The sequence below is a fragment of the Chiloscyllium plagiosum genome, unplaced genomic scaffold, assembly GCF_037043375.1.
Source record: "Chiloscyllium plagiosum isolate Xiang-an unplaced genomic scaffold, Cpla_swu_hap1 HiC_scaffold_1, whole genome shotgun sequence".
Taxonomy (NCBI): domain Eukaryota; kingdom Metazoa; phylum Chordata; class Chondrichthyes; order Orectolobiformes; family Hemiscylliidae; genus Chiloscyllium; species Chiloscyllium plagiosum.
This window is the reverse complement of record NW_028270139.1, coordinates 52,959,450-52,973,061: the sequence shown is the minus strand read 5'-3', so window position 1 is coordinate 52,973,061 and position 13,612 is coordinate 52,959,450. Positions and strand designations below refer to the sequence as shown.

At 39.0% G+C, this 13,612-nt stretch overlaps 1 protein-coding gene across 1 annotated transcript in view; it reads left to right on the top strand.

Annotated features, from left to right (window-relative positions):
* The window catches only part of adgra3 (adhesion G protein-coupled receptor A3), a 132,211-nt gene that overhangs the window by 66,220 nt on the left and 52,379 nt on the right, over nucleotides 1-13,612 (top strand). Inside the window, exon 4 of the mRNA XM_043694002.2 lies at nucleotides 12,309-12,380. Within this exon, the coding sequence (XP_043549937.1) occupies nucleotides 12,309-12,380 (72 nt within the window). The remainder of the gene's footprint in view (nucleotides 1-12,308; nucleotides 12,381-13,612) is intronic.

Here is a 13,612-nt window from a genome sequence, read left to right as displayed (position 1 = left end):
TTCCGCTGATTTTCATTGACTTTCATTTTGAAAAAGCTCCTTGATACCATGCTCAGTCAAATGCTGCCTTAATGTCAGGGGAGTTACCATGATCTCATCATTGATACTTAGCTGTCTTGTCCTTGTTTAGACCAAAAATATAATACAGTCAGGAATTGCTTAACACTGAAAATGAGCAACTTGCAGCAATGCAGAAACAAAAACAGAAATTGCTCAAACAACTCAGCAGGTCTGGCAGTTTCTGTGGAGAGAAAGCAGAGTCAACATTTTGGGTCCAGTGACACTCCTTTAGAACTGATTGCAGCTAGGAAAAGGTTGGTATATATTTTGAAGATGAGTGGGGTTTCAGCTGCTGAATTTTTCCAACAATTTCTGTTTTATTTCTCATTTCCAGCATCTGCAGTTCCTTTTTTTAATTAAGCAGCACTGCATAGCTATATAAACTATCAATTGCACCATATAGCACTTTGCTGGTAATTCAGAATAAAGTGACATAGCAGTGATTGACTGTATTAGATTTGCCCTCCTTTTTGTGAGCCAGACATAATTGGGCAACTTTGTATATTATCAGGTCCAATATTGTGGCTGGAACTGCTATCTACAAGCATGGCTATTTCTGAAGCACCCATCTTCAATACCACAGCCAGTAATGCTGTTGTAAAGGCCCATAACCTTGGCTATATTCTGTGCTTTCTTAAATAGCACATGGATTTGAATTAGAAAAGAATGGCTTCTGCAATGGGAAACTCGGATAAGTGCCAGATAGATGAACCACTTGGCTTTTCTGGTGGAAGGTTGTTGCAAAATTACAAGTTTGTCTTCTGTGCTGACATGCTCAACTCGTTTGTCATGGGAAATGCAGACATTTATTGAGCAGCTCCCTCCAGTTAGCTGTTTAACGTATCCACTTTCTTTCATGACTGTGGTAGGATTGCAAAGCTTTAATCTGATTTGGTTTTGCAGTTGCTTAACTTCACTTTCTCAGCATGTGTACACTTCTGTGTTATGACTTCACCATGTGGCTGTCTCATTTTTAGTGTCACTGTTGTGTCACGCCTTGGACTCATCCTGGGCTTGTTCATCTTCGTTCTTTATTGAAACAAGTGAAAGTGTCTTGAAGTGTTTTATTCCATTTAAAATACTTCATTTAAATAAATTGATTGATACCTGCTTTGATGATGATTCAGAAGGAGGAATATGCTGAGTCATGAAATTTTAAATTGTGATTTTAAATTCTTCTGCTCGTGATGACCCATAATGGCTCATGGATGCTCTGTTTTTAACTATTAGATCTGTCTGATCTCAATTACTGTGGGGACAGTGTTACACAACAGAATAAAGGGTATCCACAATGTGGAGGTGTAACGTTGTCTCCACAAGGTTTGCAGTGATCACTCCTACCAATGCTATCATGGTCAGATGCATCTGCTACAGGTGGATCAAGCACAGAGAGCATTGCTGTCGAGGTGGCCTCATCAAAGCTCTAGATGATTTCAAGACTTTTGTCCTCTTGTACTGCAAATCCCATTGCAGTAAAGGCTAATGTATCATTTGTCTTCCCAGTTGCCTGATATATTTGCAAGTTAGCACTTGTTATTTGCAGAAGGAAGTTAAAATCTCTTTGAACACTTTTAAATTATTTCTCATAAAAAATCTTTTATTCTTCCAATCTAAATGAATAACTTCACAGTTCGCCACTTTATTGTTTTTATTCATTCATAGGATGTTGACAACACTGATTAGGCCAATACTTATTGCCCACCTCTTAATTGATTTGGAGTCATATGCAGGTCAGAGCAGATCAGAATAACGTTCTTATTTCCCATAAGGATATAACTAAAGCAGATGGATTTTTATGACAATTAATACTGGTCATGTGGTTACCATTTTTATTGAAAACAAATTCCACCATCTGCCATGGTGGGATTTGAACTCATCTTTTCAGAACATTTCATTGGGTTCTGGACTTCTGTCCAGTGGCATTATTATTACATCATCACTTCCCCTTAAAAGTACTCCATATACACCGTCTGCTACCATCTTGCCATTCATGTATCTTATTGCATGCTTTTTGTGCTGCTGCTTGTTCTCTTCACAGTTAATGTACCCATCCAGCTTTGCATCATCAGCAAACTTGCTCACATTACAACCAGTCCCTTCCTCTAAGCCAATAATATAGACTGTGGATGGTTAAGACTGCACCACTGATTCTTGCAGTCCCTGTAACAGCCTGCACATCTAAAAATGAACCATTTATTCTCCATTTTTGTTTTCTGTCCTTCAATCCTCAATCCATATTATTATGTTATCCCCAGTGGCATGAGACTTTATCTTGCATAATAACCTCTGATCTGATATCTTATTGAATGACATTTGAAGATTCAAAGACACTGCAACCATTGATTCCTTTTTATTTTGGCTGTTAGTTATGTTCTCATAAAACCCTTGTTAGATTTTTCAAATCAGCAATCTCTTACATGAAGCAGACTACAAAATCACATGATTTTCATTGTCCTATTATCATATCCTCAATAATAAGTTCCAGCATTTTCCCAAGGGCTACTGTCCTTATAATTGGACTGGCCTTCCCCTTTGCTCGCCTTCTGTTTCCGGAAAAGCAGTGTTATGTTAATGGAATTCCAATGCACTTGGATCATTCCAAGATCTATAGAACTTTGAAGATCACAGCAAGTGTCAAAGGGAGTATCAGTGTATCCAATATCTCAGCAGCCACCGCTTTTAGAATCTTAAAATGTAGGATGTTATGTTCAGGTATTTGTTTTCTTCAGTCCCATTCAATTCTGTGTACATTTCCTTACTAATGTTCCTGCCTGTAGTACCCTTAATCTCATTAGATTGTTGGTTCCCTCATACTTGTGTTCAACCAACAATGCAGAAGGCATTTAGACAGTTGATCTGCAGAGCTTGCAGCTATTGGTTTCTGGGTATTCCTGCATAATAACTGTGATTGCATTTCAGTTACCATTTTGTGCCACTCAGAATAGCTTGAGTTTTTTCCAGTGTTGACACATGGTGCTACATAAATGCAATTTATTTTTTCCCTCCATTTAATGATGAAGGAAAATTAAGACTTGATGTTTCAGAATGTTTATTTGCAATTGCTTTCCATTAGATTTGCTTTGCTTTATATTATTCTGTAACATCAATCAATCTCCTTTAACAATATCCTCAGTTTTTAAATAGGCTCCTAGGCAATTCCAAGTGATATTACAGTTTCAACACTTGATAAATGTAATTTTAAGTTTAATCCAACTTTAGCTTGCATCACATTGGTCATGAAGGCGGTGTTGGATTTGAGAATTGTTCTGCAAAAAGGATGTCGTTGTGCTTTGGAAAAAATGTATTTCATTAAAGGTACATAAATACATCAAATCAGCAAATATTTTCTTCTCAAAAAGTCATTGTATATTAATAACACGACCCATATCTGTCTGATGAGCATAAGTTGTAGATTTTGGGTTTAGTTTTCAGAGAGTCCCAGCATAAAGTCATTCAACTATGTAGTAAAACTGAGGGCACAGTTGCCAGGCCTTGAGTGTTAGAATGATTCCAGTAGATGCAATTATGCATTCCAAAACTTGTGTTCTGTGGAATCTTCGTAGTTTTAATTGCCTAATTGGATGGTATAGTATTTCAGAAACAGAGTTGCAGTTGTTTAATTTTCAGGTATTCTAATTTGAAAGCTGTCAAAACTGCACTACTTGTGATGCAGTGGTAGTGTTGCTACCTTTGAACCTGAAGGCATGGATTCAAGTTCCATCTGTTCTAAAGCTGCGTAATAATATCCCTGAACAGGTTCATTTGAAAATAGGTTGAAAGCTGCAAGTTGAATGTTCATTTTATCATTATAAACCTGAGTTCATCCATAATACTGCTGCCTTCATGCTAAGTCTCAGCAATCCCATTCACTGATCTCTCTTGTGTTCACTGACATACAGTGGCTGCCAGTCTGGTGACTCTGAGTTCTAAAGTTCTGATCCTTTGTGGTAAATTCCTTCCATTGTATTATACGTGCCTAGCTTTGTATCCTATTCTAGATCTCCAATTCTGGACATGGTCAATTCTGGTCTTTTTCCAGATTTTCACCAGTTTACAGTTAGTGGCTGTGCTTTTAGCTCCCTGGACTGTTAACTCTGGAATATCCCCCAATACCCCTCTAAATCGTACTTGACTCAAAACAGTAACTCTGTTTCTGCCTGCACAAGTATTGCTAGATATGTTGAATATTTCCCAACACTTCCTGTTTTTATTATATATAGATGACCTGTGATTTTTAAAATTATTCCATGGAATATGGATATCGCTGGCAAGGACTTAATTTATCTCCCAACTTTGAGAAGGTGGTGATGCATCAATTTCCTGAATTGCCTTTTTAAAACATTGTGTGTATCCTACTCATAACAAACAAAACCAAAAATGACAGCTGCAGCAAAAATAAAAAAAAGCAGAAGCATAATTTTCATCTGGATTTTCTTTTAAATGGCTCAATGCTAAGTGCAGGCAGGAGATATAGTAGCAATTTCATCCAGATTTCTTGACACTATAGGCTATTCAGAGGCTGCCAATATGGTTTTAGCAACAAGGACACAAGATTATTACTTATATGAAGCTTTCTTTGCTCTTTTAAGATTTTTAGCAAGATTGTAAAGAGTAAAAAGATTCAACACTTTTCCAAGCAATATCCCTCAGTCTCTCGATCCCAGTGAATCGTCACTCCTATTTCTTTAATTTCTTACTCTACTGAATCTTTTCAGTCCTTGGTCTGGGACTGTTAAACCATCTAAGAATTTGCAGCATCATTGGCCTGAGGACATCTTTCCTGATCTACTGGCTGGAGATTTCAACAAACTAAAACAATCGCCTTCACACGAGGATGATCTCCATTCTGAATAATACAAACTACTTGCAGTCCCTGACTATCTCTTTCTGTATCATAAAATTCAAATTTGTAAACATTTAGCAAGTAACTTCATAGGTAGCTGATTGAATATTTTAGCTTATCACATGTTTTCCTTAGTAAATGTGTCTTTGATTCAATGCTAAAACTAACTGTTTGATCCTTATGTTGGGGGAAAAAAGTCACCTTCACAGAAATGAAAACTAAAATCTATTTTTGTTCCTTACTTAACTTCAAGTTTCCAAATAAAACAATAATATTACAAACCTACATCACAACATAGATATTGTAATCCATTAATTTTGATGGAGGTAAATATAATGTAAACATAACCCCAGTAAGGTAGCCTTGTGCCAAAGTCCATTGTGGAAAAACTTCAAACCAGAGCTCAAACCAACTTTCCCTGTTGTGAGTGTAGCATTTTGTGTGGAAATAGTCAACAAACAAAACATTTTGCCACTATCAACATAATTTGACCAAAGAAACATGCACAATACCAACATTGACATGGAAGATTGTGCTAATTAGTAGAAATGATGACCTAGTTTACTAGACTAGTAAACTAGACCATCGCCTCTAATAATAAGCACAATCCCCAGAACACTACATGGGGATAAATACTATAGTCTTTACTAGACTAGTTAACCAGATATCCATGTAATGTTCTGAGGACCCAGATTTGAATCCTGCCATGGCAAATGGTGCAATTTGAATTCAGTTAAACTCTGGAATTAAGAGAGTAATTATGACTATAAAGGTGTTGCTGATTGTTTGAAAAACTCATCTGGTTTGCTGATGTCCTACAGGGAAGGAAATCTGCCATCCTTAGCTGGTTTGGCCTACATGTTATTCCAGACCCACAACAATCTGGACAATTATGGACGGACAATAAATGTTCACATCCTGTGAATGAATAAAAAATATCCTACAATTCTGAATGAACTATATATTAGGATGGTTGAAACCCAATAGTACAACCAATAACTGCTAAATAGGCTGTCAGTCTTTCACATTGAGACACTTACGCAACGCAGCTATGGAACAGACTGAATATTTTACCTGATCGACACGAGCAGACCAGCAGTGGCAAGACTACAAGGGTGGGCGATCTTAACATTGTGACTATCCATGAGATCACCAGTGAATCCATAGCAGCAGAAGGCACTGCCAAAAATACTGAGAATTAGGTCCAGGGTAGATAACAATTCTATCTGGACAAGCGTAGACATTTTAGATCTAGATGTAACCTGGTTGCAGCATCCTCCTTCAGTATGCGGTTATTTGAACTACACGAGCAGTCCCTTGGTTCAGAATCTCCACTGCTCCACTTAGATTCAATGTAGTTGAATTTTTCTTAGTTACCAATTATTTCTCCAACTTTCCAGTTGTCAGACAGGTGAAAAATTCTTGAAGTTTATTCCTAGCAGACACAGAGTGCCAAATTCAGTCTGTTTGGTGCACCTGAAGAAGGCATTTTCTGACAGTGGGCTCCATATATAGGCAGATCTTTAAGGGATCCAGACTCCAGCAGAATGGGGCATAACATGTGACTTTCTCATCACATTACCCCAGATCAGAAGGTCCCGCTGAATGAATGGTTTCCACCGTTAAGTCGTTCATCTTGAAATATAGAACAGCAAAAGAAGATCTTTATGTTGCCATGTTACATATCAGAACTACACCTCTTGGTGTGAGGTTACCATCAGCAGTAGAGATCACATTCATAAGGCAATTAGAAATGAACTTGCCAAGCCACCACCTATTCACATTGTCTGAGATGCAGGACATATTTTTCATCAAACAAGGAAGGATAAAGATGGTGCATGGCCAACATACAAGTGCAGAAATACCTCAACTACAACTTGGACCAAAGATCAGTATCAAGAGATGCCCCACAATAGAAGCACGATTACCTTAATAAGTATCCAAAGTGTGCAATGACTCTGTGCCTTACAAAGTCACAATACTTAATGGAGCAATGCCGATGAGGAACCAAAGACAGCTAAATAAAGTTAACAATACAGTAATTGTGAACATGCAAGAACCTACCCAAGAAACGACGGTATGACAGAACTCTAAGCTGCTCATTACAAGTGTAAGTAATGTTTGTGAAGTGCAAGTGCCAAATCATGACAATCTACAATAAGCAAGAGTCTGACCACCACTTCTTGATATCCAGATGACCATCGTCAAATTTCTCTCCATCAGCGTTACGAAGGTTGCATTGATCAGAAGCTTACCTAAACCAGCCATGCAAAAGCTGTTGTCACTAAGCAGGTCAGATTTGGTCTGGAAAGTGTGCCTTCAAATAACATTTGCTATGCTCTCTGCATTTTACTGTGGTGACAGACACCTGGCTATTCAACTTCAAAACTTGTGTGGAAATGAGAGAAGTATTGTGAACTGTGTAGAAGATATTGTTGGATTTCAAGGGGAAAAACGAGGTAAAAACAATGACTGCAGATGCTGGAAACCAGATTCTGGATTAGTGGTGCTGGAAGAGCACAGCAGTTCAGCCAGCATCCAAGGAGCAGCGAAATCGACGTTTCAGGCAAAAGCCCTTCATCTTGACACTGTTTTTGTAACCTTCATCTTTTAAGCACATTTTCCCAAACCACTTTAGCAGACTGTCTTCATATTCTTGAAATTGTTTTATTTAAGTTTAAGAGGATATTTCTAGATTCACATTCCTCACCCTTATACAGAATATGATATTCTACCGTATTATATTCATTCTTAGCAAAAAGGATCTTTCACTAAGATTCCCTCACCCATTGCCCAGCAATTTTTCTTTTTCTCTTCAGTAATTGTCCAATCCTCACTTAATGGCACTGTTTGCAACCATTCAGATCATACTGTTGGGCAGGCATTCTACATCCTAATTAATCGCTATGTTTTACCAAAAAAATTTCTTCTTGAAATCATTGCTTTTTTTTAGATTAGATTAGATTACATTACAGTGTGGAAACAGGCCCTTCGGCCCAACAAGTCCACACCGACCCTCCGAAGCGCAACCCACCCATGCCCCTACATTTACCCCTTACCTAACACTACGGGCAATTTAGCATGGCCAATTCACCTGACTTGCACATCTTTGGACTGTGGGAGGAAACCGGAGCACCCGGAGGAAACCCACGCAGACACGGGGAGAACGTGCAAACTCCACACAGTCAGTCGCCTGAAGTGGGGAATGAACCTAGGTCTCCGGCGCTGTGAGGCAGCAGTGCTAACCACTGTGCCACCATGCTGCCCACACCACCATAAGTCACCATAAATCAGTGTCCTGTGGTTTTTGATATTTCTGCTAAAGAAAACAGATTCTCCCAACCTACTCATAGAAATCCCTCATGATGTTGAACTCTTCCATCAAATCTCCTCCCAACCTCCCCTCCTACAAGGAAAACAGCCCCAACCTCTCAAATCTAATCGTGTAACTGAAGTTTCTTTATCGCTGGAACATTCTCATAAATCCTTTCTACATCCACTTGAATCACTTTGCATCCTCCCCAGAACTGGATATAGTACTCCAATTGAGTTCAACCCAGTGTTTTATGCAGGTTTATTATATCTAACTTGCTTTTGCAGCCTCTCTCTCTGTTTATAACACTGAGGATCCCATATGATGTATGAACTATTTTTCAACTTGCCCTGCCACCCCCATTGATTCGTCTACATATCCATCCAGGTGTCTCTATTTTTGACAGCAATTTAGAATCATACTCCTTATTTTGTTGTGCCTCTTCTTGAGCTTTACACTAAATTAATCACTCTGCATTTCTATACATTGAATTTCATCTGTTATTCCACACATTTGTCTGTCCTCTCAAAATTCACCACTATCCTCCTCACAGTTAACAAAACTTCCTTTCTTTCCTGCACAAATTTTAAGATTGTGGCCTGTGCACTAAAGTATTAGTCATTCATAAATGTCAGGATAAAGAGATTGCCTAACAGTGACTCCTGAATAAGCACATTGCATACCTTCCTTTAGTTTAGTCAACAATTATTTACAGCGAGTCTTTGTTTGCTTCCATTCAGCAAATGTCCTCTCCAGTCTCCCACTATTCCTGTTATTCTGAAGGCTCTAACTTTGCTGACGGGTCTGTTTTGTGATGATTAAACTACGCTCCAAGTTAATTAAGTATGATTTAGCCATAAAAACATACATGCTGGCTTTCCTTAATTGATGCAATTCTAAGAGACAGTTAATTTATCCTGAATTATTGCTTCTAAAAACTTGCCCTTCACTGAGATTTAACAGAAACCTTCAGTTATTATAGAGTCATAGAGATGTACAGCATGGAAACCGACCCTTCGGTCCAACCTGTCCATGCCGACCAGATATCCCAAACCAATCTAGTCCCAGCTGCCAGCAGCCGGCCCATATCCCTCCAAACCCTTCCTATTCATATACCCATCCAAATGCCTCTTAAATGTTGCAATTGTACCAGCCTCCACCACATCCTCTGGCAGCTCATTCCATACATGTACCACCCTCTGCGTGGAAAATGTTGCCCCTTAGGTCTCTTTTATATCTTTCCCCTCTCACCCTAAATCTTTGCCCTCTAGTTCTGGATTCCCCGATCCCGGGGAAAAGACTTTGTCTACTTATCCTATCCATGCCCCTCATAATTTTGTAAACCTCTATAATTTCACCCCTCAGCCTTTGATGCTCCAGGGAAAACAGCCCCAGCCTGTTCAGCCTCTCCCTTTAGCTCAAATCCTACAACCCTGGCAACATCCTTGTAAATCTTTTCTGAACCCTTTCAAATTTCATAACATCTTTCCGATAGGAAGGAGACCAGAATTGCACGCAATATTCCAACAGTGGCCTAACCAATGTCCTGTACAGCTGCAACATGACCTCCCAACTCCTGTACTCAATACTCTGACCAATAAAGGAAAGCATACCAAACGCCTTCTTCATTATCCTATCTACCTGCGACTCCACTTTCAAGGAGCTATGAACCTGCACTCCAAGGTCTCTTTGTTCAGCAACACTCCCTAGGACCTTACCATTAAGTGTATAACTCCTGCAAAGATTTGCTTTCCCAAAATGCAGCACCTCGCATTTATTTGAATTAAATTCCATCTGCTACTTCTCAGCCCATTGGCCTATCTGGTCAAGATCCTGTTGTAATCTGAGGTAACCCTCTTTGCTGTCCACTACACCTCCAATTTTGGTGTCATCTGCAAACTTACTAACTGTACCTCTTATGCTCGCATCCAAGTCATTTATGTAAATGACAAAAAGTAGAGGGCCCAGCACCAATCCTTGTGGCACTCCACTGGTCACAGGTCTCCAGACTGAAAAACAACCCTCTACCACCATCTTCTGTCTTCTACCTTTGAGCCAGTTCTGTATCGAAATGGCTAGTTCTCCCTGTATTCCATGAGATCTAACCTTGCTAATCAGTCTCCCATGGGGAACCTTGTCGAACGCCTTACTGAAGTCCATATAGATCACATCTACGTCGGGCCCTCATCAATCTTCTTTGTTACTTCTTCAAAAAACTCAATCAAGTTTGTGAGACATGATTTCCCACGCACAAAGCCATATTGACTATCCCTAATCAGTCCTTGCCTTGTCCTTACACTGTATTTACTTTACTTCAACTGAAACGTTATAAACAAAACCAGAAATTGCTGGATGAAATCAGCAGGTCTGACAGCATCAGTGGAGAGAAATCCAAGTTAATGTTTCAGGTTGAGTGACCCTTCCTCAAATCTACAGTTCTTTTGGTTTTTATTAAACATTATAATATATCATGATCATTGTCTCCTCTGCCTAGCGAGCAATTCATCTTGCCACTTGGTAAATACACAAAACATAGTGAATGTTCCCTGATGTTGAGATAGCAAGGTGTTTGCAAGGTGTTTGCAAGGTGTTCTTGAATGTCTTATATTAGCTGCATATTTCCTGCAGGTCTTCTGCCCGAGTTAACAATTGTTAGGTTGCAGCTTTTGCTTTGTGGAATGTTTAGTTTTCAATTGGTGGCCAACTTGGGGAAAGGAAAGGACTTCCTTGCCCAGCTCTCCTGTTTCTGGAAAAAACTCCTTGTTGTGAGTCCATTGTTATACAGGGACCCTGATCCAATCTGAACCTGCATAGTTCTCCTGCAAAATGTCCAGAAGAATCCTTGGTACTATGTTTCCTGAGCAAGCTGGATTTGCTAAGAACCTAGAGATATCTGCTTTTGTTTGATGACATAGTGTCATAGAGATGTACAGCACAGAAACAGACCCTTCGGTTCGACTCGTCCATGCCGACCAGATATCCCAATCCAATCTAGTCCCACCTGCCAGCACCCGGCCTATATCTCTCTTAAACTCTTCCTATTCATATACCTATCCAGATGCCTTTTAAATATTTCAATTGTACCAGCCTCCACCACTTCCTCTGGCAGCTCATTCCATGCATGCACCACCCTCTGTGTGAAAACGTTGCCCCTTAGGTCCCTTTTACATCTTGCCCCTCTCATCCTAAACCTATGCCCTCAAATTATGGACTCCCACACCTCAGGGAAAATACTTTGTCTATTTATCCTATCCATGTCCCCTCATGATTTTACTAACCTTTATAAGGTCACCCTTCAGCCTCCAACATTCCTGTGAAAACAGCTCCAGGCTCTTCAGCCTCTCCCTGTAGCTCACATCCTCCAACCTTGGCCTTTCTGTGCCTGAATATCAGACTGGCTGCCATTTGAACATACTTGCCATATGTCTTTCTACTTTCAAGTACTAAGGCTTATTAGCTAAATGTGTTTGCCCCCCATGACCCCCCACCCCGACAAAAAACAAATCTCAATAGAGAAGAGTCTTCTTTTTTCTCATGATTGTTTATGTGTGCTTTGTGTGATATAGGGGTAAACATTTAAATTTTTACCTTACAACCAAGTGGGTTAATCAGTTGTGCATCACTGAATACATCATTTATTAAAAAATCAATAACCTTGTTTTTATTGAAATAAACCTGGTGACGGATTTTTTTATTTCAAGTCGAAAAATAGCTGAATCGTTCAATGGGCTGTATTGGGAACTGGGTAAAACAATTAGATTTATGTTGTGACCTGTGGAGTAGCGGGACTCGAGAATAAAAGTACACTCTTCCAATCTTGGTCATAACATGTATAAAAGATGTTTTTATTGAATTTTTGATCAACCTGTTAAGAAGTGTTACGACACACTTTTCAGGTAGGACTTGAACCTGGGCTTTCTGATTTGGGTGAAGGGATACACCACTGCACCACAAGTTCCCTGGTGCTGTTATTGATACTCTGGATTTATCAGGTATCATTAGTACCAGATCACTCTCAGAAGTAAGCACTATGCTCCAAGTCAGTGGAATATGAATTATTACAATTAATACTTGCTTTTTATTTTCTTGCAGAGACATAAAGAACAATCTTATCAGTAATATAGAGCCTGGTGCCTTCTGGGGACTTTCAACACTGAAAAGATTGTGAGTATTGAATTATTTGATGCATCAGTGACTGATTATGATTTCTGCTCTTTTAAACAAAACATTCATTTTAAACAAAACAGCTCCCTGTAAGGCACTGTAAAAAAACAAATCAACCAGTTCAATGGAAGCTTACAGAACTGGAATGAAAACTTATCAAAATCAAATCAAAATGATTATGGTTTCTCTGTTTCTTGCTTTGAAGAGAAAAGTGCCATTTAAAAATTTTCAACCCATGGAACTATCATCTTTATTAAGATCATTTGTGGCCATTTTTGTGGTGTTCATTTTACAAATCGATCTTAGTTGAGATGTCCAAGAACTGTTGAAAATGGTTAGCCAATCTCTTTTTGCCCATTTAATACCATCTGTAAAGTTGTATGTTCAATCCAACATTTTAATTCATCTTGTTTAGCATATCAATAAGATCTAGAATATAATGCACATTGGTGGGTTGGCTCTTGCGGCACAGTGGATCATGTAGTACCTCTGGATCAAGTGGCCCAAGTTCAAGTCCCATTTGCTCCACTGATGACATCTCTGAACAGAGTCAAAATGTGTGGTGCTGGAAAAGCACAGCAGATCAAGCAGCATCCGAGGTGCAAGAGCATCCACATTTCAGGCTTATGACCTGTTGTGCTTTTCCAGAACCACACATTTTGACTCTGATCTCCAACATTGGCTGTCCTTACTTTCTCCAACATCTCTGAACAAGTTAACTACAAAATATCTATAATGCATCTTGATGTATATCCTGTGCCAAACGATAGAGTTTAAACATGATCTATAAATGCATATGACACCACTATTTTATTAAGTCTTTTAGCAACTGCATCCATACAATGGGCATAAATCTATCATGTCCTATAAATTCCGATCAGGACCGGAAACCCTAGTTCTAACACTGATCAGTTTTTAAAAATCCTGTCTAAATTGTCTTTAGATTACTTCTGTACTATAGTTTCTTTGACAAGAGCCTTCTGTTACGAGTTTGTCTAAGAAGCCTGAAAGCAAGCAATGGAGATTATTGTTAAAGTGCATTCCTTTTACAGCATTAACTGTTGTATTCTGAAGTTAAAAATCCAGCAAGCACTTTGAAATCCTTGCAAGTACAAGGGTAGCTACAAAAGATAAGGGGGAGCTGGTGGTAAGGATGAACGTTCCTTCTAAGTTACTCAGCTGCTCCAAGGACTCTCACACAGTGTTGATGCTGTTCACTATTAACTTTCAGT